The 20,383-nt window shown below is 42.2% G+C and overlaps 1 protein-coding gene across 8 annotated transcripts in view; it reads left to right on the top strand.

Annotated features, from left to right (window-relative positions):
- The first annotated feature begins 1,099 nt into the window (after nucleotides 1-1,099).
- Tbce (tubulin folding cofactor E) overlaps nucleotides 1,100-20,383 on the top strand; it is a 37,194-nt gene continuing 17,910 nt past the window's right edge. For 4 of the 8 annotated variants that reach the window (XR_003484128.2, XR_003484129.2, XM_027409420.2 and 1 more), the window contains exons 1-4: nucleotides 1,244-1,352; nucleotides 6,263-6,392; nucleotides 15,950-16,034; nucleotides 19,197-19,382. Coding sequence is in view for 6 of the 8 variants with exons in the window: in XM_027409420.2 (XP_027265221.1) it covers nucleotides 6,293-6,392; nucleotides 15,950-16,034; nucleotides 19,197-19,382 (371 nt within the window). In the remaining 2 variants the exon portion in view is untranslated. Of the gene's footprint in view, nucleotides 1,353-1,483; nucleotides 1,635-1,687; nucleotides 2,635-6,262; nucleotides 6,393-15,949; nucleotides 16,035-17,604; nucleotides 17,670-19,196; nucleotides 19,383-20,383 lie in introns of those variants that run through there. The other 4 variants (XM_027409421.2, XM_035442857.1, XM_027409426.2 and 1 more) reach the window with 4 other exon arrangements.

Genomic DNA, 20,383 nt, shown 5'->3' with positions numbered 1-20,383 from the left:
CATGTCATTCAGGGTAAACTCAGTAAATGTTTTGGGGTCAAGCTCACTCAAATTTGGCTCAGGATAATCTCTTATCTCTTTCTGAGCAAATGTTTCTATCAAGGATTCCTTGAAAAATATGAAGTTAAAATAAATGTGGAGATCCTGACATGGTGATGCAAGCTTGTGATTTTAGCACTTGGGAGACAGAGTCAAGAGAATCCAGAGTTCAAGGTCAATCTTGACTATACAGCAAGTTTCAAGGCCGGCCTAGGATACATGAGACCTTGTCTCAGGATAAATGGATCATTACCTTAGTGGAATGTTATCCCTGAAACCTCATATTTGAAGTTCTATATTTCTATTAGAGAGTTGAGGCAAGAGTGGGATTTTCTCGTCCTACTACAGGATTTAAAACAGTAAAACAGCTTCTGGAAAGCTCATTTTATCTTTCATGAATCAAAAGACAGCAGATTCACTAAAGGGTATTTATCGATGCCCAGCAATAAAATAGAATAGCTTTGTCATGCATGCCATCTGCCAGAAAGTTACACAGTTCCCCTTTGGTTGAGTTACAGCCTTCTTTTAGTATTATTTTTTGTAGTAATATACAATCAATCTTACTTGGATGCTTCAAGGCCAGAGGTCTTCCACTAAGTTTATGCCCAGCCCCAGGTAGACTGAGCTTTAATTATGTTAGAGGCCACATTGCCATATGTACATGGCATCTTACTTGGTTTTCAATTCAATAGTTACTGGCTTTTACCATCTTAAAAAAAAAAAAAAGATTCATAGGAACTACTTGTTTACAGTAGTGACTTCAATTTAAAACATTGCCATTTACTCTTGATTCTGCCTTCTGCCTTAGCTATTTAACATTTTCAGTTCTGTAAGTTTCAACACCACACTTTTCTCCATAACCACGAACACCTTACAGTGGTAGACTCCCCATAAGCATGAAACATTTTTGTATTTTTGACAGGGTTTCTTTATGCAGCCAAGGCTATCCCCCAACCCCGTCCCCCACACACCCGGAATTGGCCTCAGTCCTCCTGCCTCAGCCTTTTGAATACTGACTGTAGTAGGCATGAGCCACCACGCCCAGCTATGAACTTTTAGCACTCAGTTTGGCTGTCCTGGGTCAACTATAGTACTAAAATTAGGTTGGTCCCGTTGTCTTTCGGGGTTTCGTCCTCCTGAACACCACCTCGCCAGGATAAGGTTGGAGTTTGGGTGGGTTAAGGGGTTTCCAGCCATCACTTCCTCTACGGATGTAGGACTTCCGGTCTCCAGGCACTTCCGTCCAGACTCGGAAGTTTCGTCGCTGAGAGAGCGTGAGGGACTCGCGGTGCAGACCCAGGGGCTGAGGGCAGGTGAGCTTTGTAAGGTCACGGAGCTGAGGTGGCGGGTTGCCCAATGGGACCGCCCTCGCACCCTGAGGCAGCTTCGCGTTCCTTAAGCCCCAAGACTTCTCGGGTCGGCGGAGCCCCGTTCATGGCTGACCCGGCGGAAGGCTAGTGCGCCTGCGCCAAGCGCCCGTGCTCTGTCAGAGTCTTCTGGGCGCTGCTCTCGGAGGATGCTGCCGGGCGCCCGAGGACCTGACAGGCTGCCACTGTGGAGGAAAGCCCTGGCTTCCGTTATTGAGGATTCTGGTGGTGCGGGCGTTGGGGGACGGGGTTCGGGGGGTTATATTCCGATTTTTTTTTTCTTTTGAGAGAGGGTCTCATGTACCCCAAGGTCTTGGACCTCACTGTGTATCTGAAGCTGGCTTCGAGCTAGCGTCAGCCCTCTTGCTTTGTCTTAGCTATTTCTGGGATTACATGCACAAGTTGCAATGCCTGACAGTGAATAAATTACCTAATTTTTTTTAAAACAAGGATTCATTGCTGGACGTGGAGCTCACATTTTAGCTCAGGATGACTTTGAACTTGTGACAAACTTCCAGCCTCAGCCTCCGGAGTGCTGGGATTACATGCCTGAACCACCACACCCTGGGATTTTTTTTTTTTTTTTTAATAACAAAGACTTTACAGTCCGCATCTGGAGACTGTTAACGTGAATTATTGAATCCAAATTAGGGTGTGATTTAGCCATCCCCAAAGAAGTAGGCTTGTTGAATCAACGGGATTTACGAATGTTAAAGACAGAGCAGATAAAAGGGGGAGATGTGAATGTTCAGGTTCACTGTCCATTGATATTACTTACGTACTCTCTTTTTATGTCTTCTTAGTTTTAATTTTCTGTGTGCTCATGTTATGGGTGCTGTTGTAAACACAGCATAGACTTGGAATTTTTGTTTGTTTTGGTTTGGTTTTTTGAGAGGGTTTTTATGTACTCCTGGTTGTCTTGAAGCTCAATATGTAGACCAGGATAGCCCGAAACTCACAGATTCTCCTGTCTGTGCCTCCAGAGTGCTGAGATTAAAGATGTGGGCCATCACACCTCAATTTCGACAGCTTTATAAAACATTTTTTATTAGGGTCTGTAAAATATTTACAAAGTTAAATTCCTGATGCAGATCTGCCCTGATGTGAAGAACATTCTTCCACAGTGGCCCTCAAATCAAAGGAGGCAGTCATGTTAGCCCACTTCCTCCTTGTTTATTATATGCTGTAGGATTTCCAAGTCCATCATTCCAAGGATGAATGGGGACAGGCAAGTATCCCTGCCCCCATTCATCTTATTTATAAATCAGCTTCATTTTCAGTGCATCTTTGAGAATGTGGTATTTTGCTGTTGTTGTTGTTGTTGTTGTTGCATGAAGAGGACTTTTTATTTGTTCCCGGTTGAGTCATAATGCAAAAGAATCTGTTTCTCTGGAACTCTGCTTCTTTTGATGTTGAAGGAGAAACCTACTCCAGCTTTGGTTACTTGTTTTTGGTAAAGGAGACCACATAAAGCAGCTTGGTGCTGGAACTAGTACACTTTCCTCTCCTCCTCTTCTTCGTTTTCTTCTTTTTTTCCTTCTGTTCTGGGGCCTCCGTTATACTAGGCTAGGACTCTACCACTGAGCTGTTCCTAGCCTGGTAGTAGGGTCTGGTTGTCTGTGCTGGTCTTGAGTGTTTGATTCTTCTACCTCAGCCTCCAAAGAATGTAAGATTACAGACTTGTGGGTCTGTCAGGACTTTGCCTTGTGACTTGCAGATTTATTGTATTTATAATAATTGTGTACTGAGACATTTGTTTGGGCCCTAACCTTTGAAGTCATTCTGACTCAGCAGTCTAATATGTTCATATCAGCAAATCCTCTGGCGGTCAAAATAGTCCAGATCTTCAAGCCCTTTCTTACAACATTCACCTTTTAAAAACTGCAGTACCTCTCACGAGATTACTACTCCCTAACTACTAATCACAGTTGTTTTTTGTTGTTGTTGTTTTCTAGTCAGTTTGCATTACAGAATCTAGAGGGATCTTTTTAGAAAAGTAATATAATCTCTCTCCTTAAAAAAAAAAAAAAATCGACTAAACACTGCCTTGCCGTTTCACTGTGCAGACAATTCTTTTAAATGGCTCCAGAGTTCTAAATGACCTGGCCCTGCATCCTCCCTGATGTATTGCTTTAATAACTACCTGATTGCTCCATTATGTGGCCTTAAACACAATCTAGCTTCTGAGATACTCAGATTTGCTGTTCTTTGCTTGTATGGTCTTCTGTATGGTCATGTGGTTCAATCCCTTACCTGCGTTTGGAATACTACTTTCTTAGCCAACTTTTTTCCATCTTTAACGGAGCCACTGTGCTTATTGTCTTTGTGTTTATCACTATATTTGTACCATGTTATCTGGTTTATTGTGTTTCTTACCACAAGGATAGAAGCTTCTAGAGGGCAGGTATTTTTCTGCTGTGCACTTAGTACCTAGAAATGCCATGCTTTTAGTAGTTGTTTTCTCCATGGTTTTAATTCTTGGCAAATTGTTTTAAGGAACCGTGGTCACTTCATCAAGAGCAATAGGAAACAGTTGAGTGTGATGGTACATAGTGATTTGGGAGAAGCAAAAGATTTGTGAGTTCAAGGCCAGCTTGGGCAACATAGTGAGAGCTCATCTGAAAAAGCAAACAAGGGCGCTTAGGGTTGTGGCTCAGTGAGAATAGTGCTTGCCTAACATGCAGAAAGCCCTGAATTCCATCTCTGGTACCACATAAACCTAGGCATGTCTGATGCCAGCACCAGGAAGGTGATAGTAGGAAGATAAGAAGTTCAAGGTCACCCTCAGCTATAAAATGAGTTCAAGACCAGCCTCAGCTGTCTTAGAGACCCTATCTCAAGGGGCAGGGGACGAAACAAAACAAAAAACCGAGGCCTGATGGTGGTGGCAGAGGTGCACAACTTTAGTCCCAGCACTTGGGAGGCAGAGGCAGGCAGATCTGTGTGAGTTCCAGGACAGTCAGGTTACACACAGAGAAACCCTGTCTTGGGGGAGGGGAGGAGTGGGAAATGGGACGGGACTGGATGGGACTCACAAAACAAAACAAAAGCTAAAACAAGGAAGTCAAAAGGAAAGGAGAGCTAAATATGTAGGTCCAGAGAAAAGTAAACCCAAGTTATTAGGTGCTCATCTTCTAATTATAACAGGATATAAGTAGAATATATGTTTTACAGATCTTGCTTAGTAGTAGAGCCCTTGCCTAGCATGCCTCAGGTCCTGGATTTGATCCCCACCATAAACAACAAAATAAACAAAAAACATAGACGGGTAAAAGTTTGTGGATATTCTGTGAAGGCAAGAATGTTAGGATACAGGGACTCATTCTCCTGATAGAACTATATATATTGGAACAACTATTATGAAAGGATATTTGATACTAGCTATCAAATTTTTAAATGCATATTCCCTTTGGCTTAGCTGTCCCAGAGTGATGGCAGGACTCTTGAGTTTCTGGCAAGGTAACTCCTTGCTCTCCAGCTTGTGGAATTCTAGTAATGGAGTTCTACTTGCATCTTACTCAGTGACTAGAACTTTGCTTCAGGGCACAGCCTTATGAGCAGGGCTCTGCCTTGGCCTATCTATTAATCTGTTTCCTAAAACATTAAGTAGCCCAAGCTGTTTTACTTACCCATGTGTTGGGCTCTGTGATGACTTCTTTTGCTTTTCATTGCTGAAGATTCTATTTTAGTACAGGGGCTCTTAAGTATGTCTTAGAAGTTGCAATGCCTTAGAGTACCACCATCTACCCAAGGCAAAAGCCAAACCAGCCAAGGATACTAATTTTCTGTTTCACCATTTCTATCTAGTTATTCTCCCAAATATTAATTCTGAGCATGTGCACATGTTTGTAATTCCAGCATTTTGGAGCTGGGGCAGGAGGATCGGAAGTTCAAGGCTAGCATATACTATATGGGAGATCTTGTCTCCAAAATAAACTGGGTATGGTGCCATATGTCTGTAATCCTAGCACTTGAGAGGTGGAGGCAGGAGAATCAGGAGGTCAAGACCCAGCCCTAATTACATAGTTTGCGGACAGTAAAGGCAGGGTTACATGAGCCTGTCTTAAAGAAAAAGCAAACAAAGGGATAGTATCCATTATATTTTCACACCTAAAATTTTGAGTTACTCCTTTTTTTTATTCTTTTCCTGATAGGGTCTCATTATATCCCAGGTTGACCACTGACTGCTAGCATTAAAGACATGAGCCACTCTGCTTTGTAAATGCTAGGCAAGCACATTACCAGTTCAGATCTCCAGCCCCAACCATTGTTTTCTTTCTTTCTTTTTTATTTTTAGATTTATTTATTAGGGGTACAATGTTCTGCTTGCATGTATTTGTCTGCATGACAGAAGGGGGCACCAGATCTCACTATAGATGATTGTGAGCCACCATGTAATTGCTTGGAATCAAACTCAGGACCTCTGGAAGAGCAGTCAGTGCTCTTAACCTCTGAGCCACTGCCTGGTTCCACCTTGCCTGTTGAGACAGGGTTGATCACTAAACATGGAGCTCACCAATTGTCAAAACTGGCTAACCAATAAGCTCCAAGATCCTCTTGTCTCCTGTTCCCAGCTTTGGAATTATAGGTTCACACTGTCTCACACTTGTTTTTTTCTGGGGATCTAAACTCAGATCTTCATGTGTGTGCTTAGTAATTGTCTAATGTAGTAAGCCATTTCTTTAATCCCCAAGGGGGAAAAAACTTTGGGTGTGGTAGCTGACAACTGTTATTCCAGCACTTGAGCAGTTGAGGCAGGAGGACTTGCTGTAAGTTTAAGCACTTGAGGCCAGCTTAGTTAGACTACAATATTTGTTTATTAAGTTCTTGTCAGTTTTTCATGTTTTCCTCCCTAGATCCATATTTTGGATTCCTGCTGTCTTATAATGGGTGACATTTTGCCATTAGATGTCATTGGTAGAAGAGTTGACGTTAACGGAGAATTTGCAACAGTGCGTTTTTGTGGTACTGTTCCTCCTGTGGCAGGTAAGCTATAACACTGTGTGTAAACCTTTGAGTCAAATCTGTATAAACCACAGTAGTGCTTTATCATACCAGTTTTGAACTAGATGTAGTGGCACACACCTTTAATCCCAGCACTCAGTCAGAGGCAGGCGGATTTCTTGAGTTCTAGGCCAACTTGCTCTACCTGGCAAATTCCAAGCCAACTGGAACCCAAGTCCTTTGAAAGAGTAGCCATTGTTCTTGACTACTAAACCATCTCTCTAGCCCCATGTCTTAAATTCAATATATAAGTTAGATTACCTTCAACTTGAGGTGGACTTTCTGTCTCTGCAGTGCTGATATTACTGATTTAAGTACCACAGGATTCTGGTTTTCTCTTAGAGGTCATATGATAGAATTTTTATTCTATTTTTTTGCCGTCAGAATTTTTTTTTCAAATTATTTATTTATTTTCATGTTTTGACACAGGGTTTCTCTGTGACTTTGGAGGCTGGCCTGGAACTAGCTCTTGTAGATCAGGCTGGTCTCGAACTTACAGATATCTGCCTGCCTCTGCCCCGAGTTCTGGGATTAAAGGCATGGATGGGCTACCATCGCCAGGCTCCGGCCTCAGACTCTTGAGTGCACCATCACACCCAGCTAGCATTGTTTGTTGCAGGTTTTTGAAGGTGTGTTTTTGTTTTGTTTTGTTTTGTTTTTTAAGCTTCATTAAGGTACCACACCCTAGAGAATCAGAATTGACTCAGTGTGGCTAAATCAGATCATGTTACTATTTTTCAACTTTATCCTTCTACCAGAACTGATAGGAGTGTGTGAGTGTTTGAGTGTGGTATATGACATTCTTTCCTGTTGTGAAATGCTATCCTCTTGAACATTCAGCAGCTGAGACCAGTACAGGATTGGGCCTATGGGACTTGGGGGAGAGGGGCATTGCCCTAGGCTACACTTCTTCCTGAGAGTAGAAGCTTTGCGGTTGCTGGAGTTGGTATGTCTCTCTTTCAATGGCTCCTGCTCCTGTAAGTCACCCCAGTTAAACTTCTTGGTTCCCTAGATAGACTAGGAGTTGTTTCTTTGATCTGTTGTTGGTGCCTATGTGGGGTGAACAGACCCTACATGAGGGAAGTCGGTGAAATATGTTCTAGGAGATGGCAGAAACAGCTAAAGTGGTGCTTACCTGGCCACCCAGCATACACAAGCTTCTGGGTTCTAAACAGAGAGGTAGAAAGAGAGAGAAAGAACTAAATTTATCAACCAGACATTTATTGAAACCTTATGTCACACCAATCATTGTCATCGGTAGACATGAGAGTGAGAGTGTATTTAGATAAGAGGTTGTAAGAATTGTAAGTGAAAGACCCCTGGAGGCTCAGGCCCCCAGGATTTCGGCCCAGGACTGCAGCGACCTCAATCACCAGGCGGAGATAAAGCTTGATGCAAACAGCAGGAGGCTTTATTGCAGTTGTTTAATGAGCTAATCCCATGTTAGCTTGGGCCTTTCATCTACCCATCATGGTGGATGGCTGGGGAAAGACTCTGAGAAGCCACGGGTCCGAGATCTTATAGGGCAGCATAAGGGGAGTGTCTAGGGGTACGCACAGGTTTAGGATTGGTGTGCCTCCAGGCTTGGAGAACTTGCCCTGTGTTGATTGGCCATCTGGTTGTTATGGCCCGTAGGCCTTCCCAGGGCAGTTGCTATGCTCTGCACATCATTGCTGTGCACTTGTCCCTAAAGCATAGCACTACCAGCTGACTTCTGATTGGTTCCTTGCCACGAGGCAGGCATCTGACCTCCTAGTGACCAAGGCAAAGTCAGGCAAGCACGTGTTAGGCTGTTATGGCTGCCGAAATGGGGAGCTGGTCTCTTCATCAGTAGTGTGAGCATTAAGTAATTTAGGATGCTTATTGTAGCTTACTTGTTACTGGGAGGCAGCCCTGCTTAAATTTTGTAGCAAATTTTATCACAAGCAGTTTGATAATTTCTAATTTTTGTTTTCTATTGATGCTTAAGCCCAGGGCCTTATACATGCTAGACAGGTGCTCTGCCACTGAGACATGTCCTCAGCTCTTTAATAATTTTTTCACTTGCTTCATTATTCTTTGTGTCCTTTCATGCATCTGGGTCCCATTCATCCTCCCATCTCTTCATATCCTCCCTCTTCCCTTGCAACTTCCCTACCCCCAAAATAAAATTTAAGAGAAAAGAAAAAAGAAAAATCTCTTCATGGAAGCTGTAGTGAGTCAAACAGCATAACCTTTATCCATAGATCTTTACTTGCAAATATTCATTGTAAAGAGCCATTGGTCTTGTTCGAGGCCTCTAGTTTCTGTTACACTATTGATCCTGGGACTCCTGGATATCCTCTTGTTGCCCTGTGTTGTGGAGATCCTACATCTTTGGATCTGCAGGACCAGCCCCTTCATGTTCTCTCTCATAGATGGGGCGGATGTTGGGGCAAGCCAATTCATAACCCTGGTTCTGGGCCAGAGTAGTTGCAGGGTGAGTCAACCTGCCAGCTCTTCCTGATCCTCAGGACCAGGGTAAGCTCTCCGGCATTCCCCACTATTCATCCTATGTAGCAATGAGCAAGGGGTGGTGCCCTTTCTGCTTTCATGCCCTCAGGGTCGGCTCACTCATACCTATGCCATCAGGGCCAGCGCTACTGTGTTGCCCAGGTGAAGTGCAGGGGCCACTCTGCTGAGTGCTGCAGCTGGTGAGGGGCAGGGACAGCTCTCCCAAATGCCACAACTCCCTCGGCCACACCGTCATATTGGCAGATGGTGGATGGGGCCTGAGCTCCAAGCTCATGTTCTCAGGCAGCTTCACCTGCACCTCTGTCAATAGGGTCAGCTCTACTGTGCTGCCCAAGGAAGTTGCATGGCCTGCTTTCCCAAGTGCTGCCTCCCAAGTTCTGGGATTAAAGACATATACTATGCTGCCACCACCATCACATGGTGTATTGGAAATCTTTTAAAGACATTCATAGGTTACAGACTACAAAGCCCAGAGGCATTGGGGCATTCTAGACATGAGACTGCCTAGCATGGTGTTGAAACCAGCCTCCTTAATAGTTTTGTTTAGGCTAACCTTGCAGTAGCAGGATTCCAGCTATTAGAATAGTGAAACTTTGTTTTGGCTGTGAGCTGTTGGCTACATTTGGAGGCTCTGAGGAGGGTGCCCTCTCTGGGGAATGTAGAGATAGTTAAGAATGACTCAAGTCAACAAATTGCTCAGTGGAACTGGGTAGAATCTCTTGAGTTTCTTGGTCTTTCATCACATAAGTACAGTTAGGTATCTTTAAAAATAAAGTTAGTTATTTCAGGACTTGGTGTGTGCAAGGAACCAAAGAGTGGAAGCAGCAACAAAGCTGATAATGCCGGCAGTATGCATTCTTGTCCTTGGGCAGAATGGGTAAAGGAATGGCACTTGAATGTCTGCAGTGTCCAGTGGTCAGGCTAGCTCTGTGATGAAACAGTTACAGATAGTGTACTTGAAGTAGCTTCTAGCCTATTGGTAAGGTCACTTACCTGGTGATACCTTTGTCAAATTCAATTAAATAGTTCCCCCTAGCCTTGAAGATGGAACCCAAGGCTTCACAAATACTAGGATCCTTTAGTTTGGCTTTCATGCTCAGCAAGTCAATCCAATTATAATATGGTCTCTTGTATTAGTGTATGAGGTAGAATATACTGATCATATGGACTCATTTTATACATAGGCTTCTTTTTTAAGTTAGTTTATTTTGTCTGTGTATATACATGCATGTGGGCACCTATGTCCAACTTGGCTGGAGTTGCTTCTCTCCTTCCACCATGTAAGTCCCAGGGATTCAATACAGGCTTAGTGGCAAGCATCTTGACCCACCATCTGGCCAGCCCTAAACATGCCTGGCTCCTAGACTTCATTTTTTAGAGCAGTTTAAAGTCCACAGCAGAACTGAGGAGAAAGATTGGCAAGCTCCCACATACTTCTTAATTGTACCTGCACAACCTCCTTAAGTGATACCTTGTTGTAGAATATTAGTTTAAGATGTGTTACATTTGTTTGTGCTGTGGAACATTTGTTTAATGATGCAAAGATGTGTTGTGTTCTTTTATGTTGCATGTGTTTAACTCTGTGAAGCTGTGTTACTTTGCCCGCCTAAAACACCTGATTGGTCTAATAAAGAGCTGAATGGTCAATAGTTGGGTAGGAGAGAAAAACAGGTGGAGCTAGCATGCAGTGAGAATAAATGGGAAGAGAAACCTAGGGAAGAAAAAGGAATGGAGGGAGTGGAAGTAGAAGGAGAGGAGGATGCCAGGGGCCAGCCACCCAGCCACACAGCCAGCCACAGAGTGGGAAGGAAAGCAAGATATATAGAATAAAGAGAAGTAAAAGGCCCAGAGGCAAAAGATTGATAGGATAACTTAAAACCTGGCTAGAAACAAGCCAAGTCTGGGCATCCGTAAATAAGAATTAAGTCTGTGTATTTATTTGGGAGCTGGGTGGTGGGTCCCCAAGGAGCAAAGAATAAAAATAACCAACTACATTACCTCCTTCATTGCAGTGGTGTGTACATTTGAGTGTTAATAATCACTGTGTCGCCGGGCGTTGGTGGCGCACACCTTTAATCCCAGCACTCGGGAGGCAGAGGCAGGTGGATCTCTGTGAGTTCGAGACCAGCCTGGTCTACAAGAGCTAGTTCCAGGACAGCCTCCAAAGCCACAAGAGAAACCCTGTCTCGAAAAACAAAAATAAAATAAAATAAAAAAATAGATAATAATAATCACTGTGTCTGCAAATGGCATCACTCTCATGCTTAGTTTACCTTGGGGTTTGTGCTTGGTAGTATTTATTGTATAGGTTAGTCACAAATGTCTAGTAACTTACGTTTCCCATTTTCCCCCAAATGCTTTGGGTTCCAGCTATTTAACCCTTGAACTCCTGTAGCTACTGGTCCTTTTTCCGATGACTCTTATTAGGATCACACAGTATTTAGCTGTGTCTACCTTTTCAGTGTACATTTAAGTTTCCTCTATGTCTTTATGGCCAGGTACTTTTTTTTTTTTTTTTTTTTTTTTTTTTTTTTTTTTTTTTTAAAGGAAGGCTCTCTTGTAGCCCAGACTGACCTTGAATTCCTAATCTGAATGCTGGTGTGCTGGGCATTGAACCCAGAGCTTCGTGCATGCTGGGCAAGCAAGCACTCAACCAACTAAACTACATTCCCAGCTCCTCATCTATTTTTGGTTTTCTTGTTTGTTTATTTATTACTTAAACAACATGAAGCATTTAATTGGGCTTACAGTTTCAAAGGGTTAGTGTCCATGATGGCAGAATAAAGGCATGGTGGTAGGAACAACTGAGAGCTCACATCTTGGTTCTAAAGCAGGAGGCAGAAAGAGAGAGCATACACTGGGAATGGCTTGTCTTTTGAAACCTCAGAGCCCACCCCCCAGAGACACACCTTCAAATCCTTCAAACAATTTCAGCAATAGGGACCAAGTATTCAAGCATAGGAGCCTGTGGGGGCCATTCTTATTCATACCCACATTTTGCCTCCTGCCCCGAAGAGGCTTGTGGCAATAAAATAATGCAAAATGCATTTAGTTCTATTTTAGAAGTCACCTTCGTCTTTATGTCTCAATGTTTAAAAGTCTTAAAATTTCATTCTGAGACTCAAGACAATCTCTTGTTACCTCCTGTAAATCCAAAAGCAAATATCATACTTCTAACATATAATGGCACAGAATACATATTAACCAAATATGACTCTATTCCAAACTGGAGGACACTGAACCGAGCAGGGAAAACTCTAAATACTGTGGCTCCAAGTCTTTTGTCAAAAGGCTTAATGGCTTTGCCCTTCCCACTTTGATACCTATAAGTACAGGTTCTATTCTCTGTTTGCAGCTCTCCCTGATAGATATCCTGTGGCTCTGGCATCTCCATCGTCTTGGGGTCTCCAACACAAATCCAGGCTTTACTTTCCCAGTGGTGAAAGCTCATGGTGGCTGCTAAGGGCTTCCATGAAAGACATCTTCTGCCACCTGCCTGGCTTTAGCAGCTCTCCTTAACTGTAGGGGAAGATTCCACAACCCTTCTACTCCTTTATTGCCCTTCACCAAAGAAATTAGTCTGTTACTTTTTTTTTTTTTTTTTAAGATTTTATTAAGTATACAGTCTTCTGCCTGCATGTGCCCTGCAGGCCAGAAGAGGGCACCATATGTCATTCAAGGTGGTTGTGAGCCACCATGTGTTTGCTGGAAATTGAACTCAGTACCTCTGGAAGAGCAGTTAGTGCTCGTAAGCTCTGAGCCATCTCTCCAGCCCCTAGTCTGTTACTTTTAAATTTAGCCTCAGGCATGTGAAGACCCAGGGTTGGTGTGTAGGGACTTAATTACTCTTCCACCTTACTTATCAAGGCACTCATTCAGAATGCTCCAGTATGGCGAGTCCTAGGCTAGCTTTCTTTCCACCTTCAAGGCTGGAATTATAGTTAGCATTCCATGCCCACTTGGCTGCTTTAACTACTGAATTACCCAGGCTTTTCAAAATAGTTTTCTTTTTTTTGTTTTTGTTTTTCGAGACGGTTCAAAATATTTTTCTAATTTGTTTTGTGATTTCTTTTTTAACTTAAAGTAATTTAAAATAACATTGCTTAATTTCTAAATATATGAGAATTTGTTTTGTTTTTGAAACAGTGATTCTGTGTATAACTTTGGAGTCTGTCTTGGACCTTGTTTTGTAAACCAGGCTGACCTCTAACTCCCAGAGATCCATCTGCCTCTGCCCCCCCCCCCATTGGAATTAAAGGTGTGTGCCACCACCACCTGGTGAGAATTTTTTTTAAAGATTGTTATTTTGTGTGTAGTTTGCCTGCATTTATGTATTTGTATCTCACATGCACAGTGCCTTCAGAAGCCAGAAACGGGTGCCAGATCCCCTCTAACTGAAGTTCTGGACCGTTGTGAGCTGCCATGTAGGTTCTGAGAACTCAACCTGGGTCTTCTGCAAGAGCAGCCTGTGCTTTTAACCACTGAGCCATCTCTTTGGCCTGATTTATTTTCTTTTTTTTGAAACAGTGTTTAGCTATGTAGTTCAGGCTGGCCTTGAACTTGGAGTGATCTTCTTGCCTATGCTAGATGACAGGCCTGCACCACAACACCTAGACTTTTGAGATTTTCTAGTTAACATTTTGTCATAAGTTCACAGAATCCTCAGACGTTGTGATCAGAGATTTTTGTGAATTTGTATTGTGAATTCCAGAAGGATAAATATATCATTTTAATCTTTGTGTGTACATGTGTGTGTACATTTGTGTGTGAGGGCATGCCACAGTATGCATGTGAGGTCAGAGGATAAACTCAGGTGTTGGTCTTCACCTTCTACCTTGTTTAAAACAGTTTCTCAGGGCTAGAGAGAAACTGGCTCAGAGGTTAAGAGCATTTGCTGCTCTTGCAGAGGACCCAGTTTTGGTCCCCAACACCCATATGATGACTCACTTGTTACTCCAGTTTCAAGGGGATACAATACTCTCTTCATGATCACCTTGGGCATTAGTCATGGTATACAAGCATACATACAGGTACTCACACATGTACATAAATAAATATAAAAAATCTTTAAATTTTTTTTTCTTTTGTTGTTGTCACTGTGTGTGTCAAGGTTCTTTTTGAGTGCTGGGGTTACCTGAGTTAGCTATTTTTAAATGTACAATCACAGATAGCAGATACATTCACTGTTCATCTGTAGAACAGTTTTTTGTCTTTCCAAACTGTAATGCCATACCCAAAAAGCAGTAATTCCTCCTTTCTCCTCCTCTGCCTCTGCAAATTTGATTACTATAGGGAGTCATAAGCAGGATCCTACAGTATTTGTTCCTTTATGACCCACTTGTTTCACTTAGCACTTTATACTTAAAGTTCATTCACACTTCCTTTCCTTCATTTGTATCAGGCATTGACTGTAACATTCCACAATGTGTATGCATGATGTGAAAAGCTAAAATTTTAGGGAATTAGCCAACAAAATGAAAACTACAAAACAGTACAAAAAGAAATTAAAGAAGGAGTTGGGAATGATGGCACAGTCAAGTATTCAGGAGGCAGCTAGAAGGATCTCTGTGAGTTAGAGGCCTGCCTAGTCTACATAGTGAGGTCTAGGCCCGCTAGGACTTCATAGACTGTGTCGCCAAAAAGAAAAAATATATTAGACAGACTTCCTGTGTTTATGGATTGAAAAACTTAATTTTGTTAAAATTTAATATTTATCAGTGGTCAACAGTTTAGTTTTTCCCTATCAAAATCCCTTTGTTTTTATTGTGTGTGTGTACTTGTACGGGTTCCACAGTACATGTTGGAGTTGTTTTTCCTTCTACCATTTAGATGGAAGGGATTGAGCGTCAGGTGCCACTGAAAGACCCTGCCTCAAAAAAACAAGGCGAGAACTGGAGATAGCTGAGCAGTTAAGAGCACTTCCTATTCTTGTAGGGGACTAGAGATTAGTTCTTAGCACTCACATCAGGTGGTTCATAATATCCTGTGACTCCATCTCCAGGAGTCAGACACTTCTGTCCTTCTTGGGCACCTGCAGTCACATAAACAGAACACCAAATACACACACTTGAAAATACATCTTTAAAACAATACAAAAAAGGGAGGGAATCTCCTGAGGAATGACACTTGACTGACCTCTGACCTCCAAATGCATGCTCAGACACGTATACCTGCACACCTGAACATACACATTTGCACATATGCATATACACAGAATTATTGATAATTTGGGTTTTTTATTATTGCCTGTTTGCGTAATGGATTCTTTGTTACCATGCCATTGGATTATTTTTCTGCTTTATTAGTTAGATAGTCATAGTTTTAAAATCTACTTAATGATTTCTCTAAGGCTAAGATATGCTACTCTGACTTAGGAAACCCTAATAATGTTTTTAAGTTTTAGTGTTTTTTTTTTTTTTTTTTGTTCTAAGATTTACATGTATGAGTGTTTTGCCTGCACATATGTCTATGTAAGGGTGCCAGATCCCCTGGAACTAGAGTTACAGACAGTATTGAGCTGACATGTAGATGCTGGGAATTGAACCTGGGTCCTCCAGAAGGGCAGCCAGTGCTCTTAACTGCTGAGCCGTGTCTTCAGCCCCAGTTTTTAAGTTCTGAGACCCATACAAAAGACCTAGAAGCACTTGAACACTTAAATCCATTTCTCCATCTCTAATTAGTTACTGAATGCTTTCGTTTTTTAAAGTTTGTGTCCAGCAAACTGGCAGCTCTACTGCCCATTTGTCATAATCTTACCCAGGTGTCTGAGCCTCTTGCCTCTTTGCAGGTTTCTCTCTTGGACAGTCTTTTTCTTCGAAGGCTTTCTCTTGGGTTTTTTGGACTGAAAATATCTGTATTTTACCTTCAATTTCTCCTCCATCTGGACGTTTTGTTATGATGGTAGTTACAGGTGTTTAGGGTAGAATTTGCCGTTTTAATCATGTATCATCTTGTGTGATGCAGCTTCCATTACAAATTGTATTTGCTTGCAGGAAAATAGAGTGTCCCTCTCATCTTTTATCACTCATTTCTTTTTGTTTTGCTAGGACTCTGGCTAGGAGTCGAGTGGGACAATCCTAAGAGAGGAAAGCATGATGGCAGCCATGAAGGAACTATGTATTTTAAATGCAGGTAAATATTTCTTATGAATTGGCAAGGTCATAATTAATCATTGAATAATAGGACTGGAGAAGGAGAAGCATTGTTGGATCTGGAATAGTTTGAAAAGATACTTCAGTCAGGTAGTGTATGTCTTTAATCCCAACACTCAGGAGGCAGAGGCAGGTGGATACAATAGTGTGTACAGGTACATGCCCTGCCTAGAGGCAAGAAGAGGAGTGTTGTCTTTTGCTTCCTGCCAAATTTTCTTTCTTTCTTTCTTTCCTTTTTTGTTTGTTTGTTTTGGTTTTTTGAGACAGGGTTTCTCTGTTTAGCTTTGGAGCCTGTCCTGGAACTCCATCTGTAGACCAGGCTGGCCTTGAACTTACAGAGATCCGCCTGTCTCTGCCTCCCGAATGCTGGGACTAAAGGTGAACGTCACTTCCTCCCAGCCCTGCTGAATTTTCTTGAGATAGTACCTATCTCAAGATAGACCTCACTTTTTGTGTAGATTGGCTGGCAGGCAAACACACATGAACTTCCTAGCTCTGCCACACACTCCTACCATAGTTTTGAGATTACAGGTTTATGGGGCTGTGCATTGTGCTGAGGATACTAGCTCTAATGTTTGTACAGCAGTACTCCTACCCACTGAGCCATCCCCCACCCCACCCCCCTTTTTGTTTTAGTCTTGTTGTACAGGCTGGCCTCTAACCTGCTAGATAGCTAAAGCAGGTTCTGAACTTGAGGTCCTCCTGCCTCTACCTCTCAAGTTCTGGGATGATAGGTGTACACCATCATCCCTTGGCTAGCCCTTGTTTTGGACTGGAACTCATTGTGTAGAACAGGCTGGCCTTGAACTCACAGAGATCTATCTGCTTCTGCCTCCTGAGTGCTGGGATTAAAGACCACTATACCTTTCTTTGGTTTCTTTTTCTTTTTTTTTTTTCCTTTTCTTATTATGTATACAGTGTTCTGCCTGCATGTAAGCCTGCACACCAGAAGAGGCCACCGAATCTCATTACAGATGGTTGTGAGCCCCCATGTGGTTGCTGGGAATTGAATTTAGGACCTTTGGAAGAGCCGGTGCTCTTAACCACTGAGCCTTCTCTCCAGCACCTCCCCTTTTTTTTTTTTGAGACAGGGTTTCTCTGTGTAACTTTGGAACCTATCCTGGCACTTGCTCTGTAGATCAGCCTGAACAGAGATCCTCCTGCCTCTGCCTCCTAAGTGCTGGGATTAAAGGCACATGACCACCAACACCCAGCTTTTTCTTTTTTTTTTTTTCCTTCCTTCCTTCCTTCCTTCCTTCCTTCCTTCCTTCCTTCCTTCCTTCCTTCCTTCCTTCCTTTTTTTTGTGACTTTGTGTACATCACAAGCTATGAGGTTTTCTGGGCTTCTGAGCACTAGGGGCCAGTGAGGGTACTTATGAGCTGCTCCATCTTCCTCATGGGTTTAGAATTTGTATTTCACTGCAGCACCTTTACATTAATTTAGAATATTAGTGATTTCTATCTAAATTACTGTTAAAAATCAGTGTTATCTTCTCAAGATTTGTCACTGATGAGCATTCATTTGGCTAGCATTTTTCCTCATTTACTAGGCTGTTTGGTTTCCTGAGAAACCTGCTGGGAATGTTTCAAGATTGAGATCTTTGATATATAACAGGTACTGGTTCCACTTTGCATCCCCCTGACACAATTCCACACTCTCCATCTGCCTGCAACCAAAAGTAATAAATATCTCTTTTTGATGGACTCATTACCATTGCTATAAGAAGTGGGAATTTAGGCTAAATGCATGTAATCTCAAAACTATAGAGGCAGGATGATCATGAGTTCTAGGTAGTTGGGGCTGAGTAGGAAAACAGTTTCAGAAAAAGGTCATAAATGTATTTTTATCCTAAAATGTTCATGCCCCTGTGTGTGTGTGTGTGTGTGTGTTTGTGTGTGTGTGTGTGTGTCAGACAAAAAACTGAATAGCAAATCTCTTCTGGGAGGCATAAAATACTATTTAAAAAGTAGTAAGCAGGGGGCTGGAGAAGTGGCTTAGTAGTTAATAGCACATGCTGCTCTTACAGAAAACCTAGGTTCAGTTCCTCGCACACATACCATGGCTCATAACCATCTGTAACTCCAGTTCTGGGGATTCTGGTGCCCTCTTCTGGCTTCATGGACCACTGCACACATGCAGGCAAAACACTCATATACATAAAAAATAAAAACATTAATTAAAAGCAGTAAATAGCTAAGTCTAGAGGCTCGATCCTATAATCCCAGCACTGGAGAGGCCAAGTTAGGAGGATCTTTACAAGTGTGAGATGCATAGGGAATTTCAGACCAGCCTGAGTTATAGAGGGAGACTGTCTCAAAAACACAGAAAACAAAATATATTAACAAAGCAACTATTTGAATTAAATATAGTAATTGTTGGGCATAATGGCACATCCCCATTGTCTTACCTGTTCTGCAGGCTAAAGTAGGAGTATAGAAAATTCAGAGTCTGGGCCTATGAGCTAACTCACCTGGTAAAGGTACTTGCTGCTAAGCTAGATGACCTGAATTAGATTCCTGGGACACACATAAAAGGAGAGAACTATCTTCTGACCTTCACGTCTGTGCCCTGGCACTCATGTGCTCACATAGATATGCAGATGAGTAACTAAGTTATTTTAAAGGTCAAGGCCCTTAGTGAGACCCTGTAGATGTAGATCATGGGTAGAATGTGTAATATGTGTAGGGCCTTGAGTTGAATCCTCAGTAACATACATCTAATAAAAATAGTTTTAAAGTTTTATAATACACATTACTTTGGGGGGGGTTTCATTGTATTTGTTTATTTTTCTTTTCAAGATAGGTTTTCTCTGTGTAGCCTTGGCTGTTGTGGAACTTGCTCTGTAGACCAAGCTGACCTCAAACTCACAGAACTCTGCCTGCCTCTGCCTCTCAAATGCTAGAATTAAAGGCATGTGCCAGCACTATCTGGCCATATTAATATTTCTTGATTAAATAACATAAAGTGATATCTAACTATGTAAGTAATTATTCATTTCCTTTTATTTGAGACAAGGTCTCAGTATGTAGCCTTGTCTGGTCTGGAGCCTGCCTCTGCTTCCTGATATCTGGGATTGACAGGCTTCTGCCACCATGCTCACTGGCAGATGATATTTGTACAGTAATTTCTCTCCCTTCTCAGGCACCCAACAGGAGGCTCCTTTGTTCGTCCAAACAAAGCTAATTTTGGAGTAGATTTTCTTACTGCCCTTAAGAAGCGTTATGCATTAGAAGATGGATCTGATGATGATGGAAAATCATGTTCCTTAATAGTTGGAAGTAAACAAGTACAAACTGTTGGTTTTGAGAATATTACAAAGAAGCAGAGGTAAGAGCTGATGTTAGCAGTCTGGCTTTTAGTCACCAGATGGGATTAAAGTTTTCATTGTGTTGTAATGCTTGCAACTTTCCTTCCACGTTGGTTCATCTTCACACAGTGGCTTGAACTGTGGAGAACACAAGCACTGATTATTCGGGGACATTAAAACCCTCATTTAGCTGAGTATGGTGGTTCATTCATACTGGTAACCCTAAATTTGGGAGGTAGGAGATTCAGGAGTCAGTGATCATCCTTGGTTATGTAGTCAGTTTAAGGCCAACTTGGGCTACATGAAATCCTGTAATTAAAGGGTGTCTGTGTGTCTGTGTGTCTGGGGGGGAGGGGCACTGAAGTGATGGCTCAGTGGTTAAGAACACCTGCTGCTCTTGCAGAGGACCCAGGTTCAGTTCCCAGCATCCATATAACAAAGCAGCTCACAACTACCTATATAATTCCAGTTCCAGGGGATTTGATGCCCTCTTCTGACCTCCACAAGTTCTAGGCATGCAGGTGGTACATATACATACAAGCAGATAAAACATTCATATACATAAAAATAAATGTGTTTTAAAAGGAAAAAAAGAGGAGCTGACAAGATGGCTCAGTGGGTAAAGGTTCATGCCATGAATCTTAGGGACCTGAGTTTGATCCCCAGGACCCACATACGGGTTAAGTAGAGAACTGACTCCACAAAGTTGCCCTGACCTACATTTGGGGATAATGCACTGAAATGAAAATACCACACCTAGCCCAGAAACAGTGACTTCTGTCAGAGTACAAACTACTGGCCTGCATGTATGAATGAGTTTTATGAATGAGTATTAACAAACAGTTCCTTTTAATGATTTAATGTTTCTGAAATACTGAAATGGGCAGTTGCTGTGTTACAAAACAAGGAATTTTCTAGGCATGGTGGCGCACGTTTATAATCCCAGCACTTGGAAGGTGGAGATAGAAGAGCAGGCATTCAAGGCCAATTTAGGCTACATGAGATCCAATCTAAAATACAA

This window comes from Cricetulus griseus, chromosome 3 (assembly GCF_003668045.3).
Source record: "Cricetulus griseus strain 17A/GY chromosome 3, alternate assembly CriGri-PICRH-1.0, whole genome shotgun sequence".
In the NCBI taxonomy this organism is placed as follows: Eukaryota; Metazoa; Chordata; class Mammalia; order Rodentia; family Cricetidae; genus Cricetulus; species Cricetulus griseus.
Note: the sequence above shows the minus strand (reverse complement) of the source record. Positions and strands in the feature narration are given on the sequence as shown.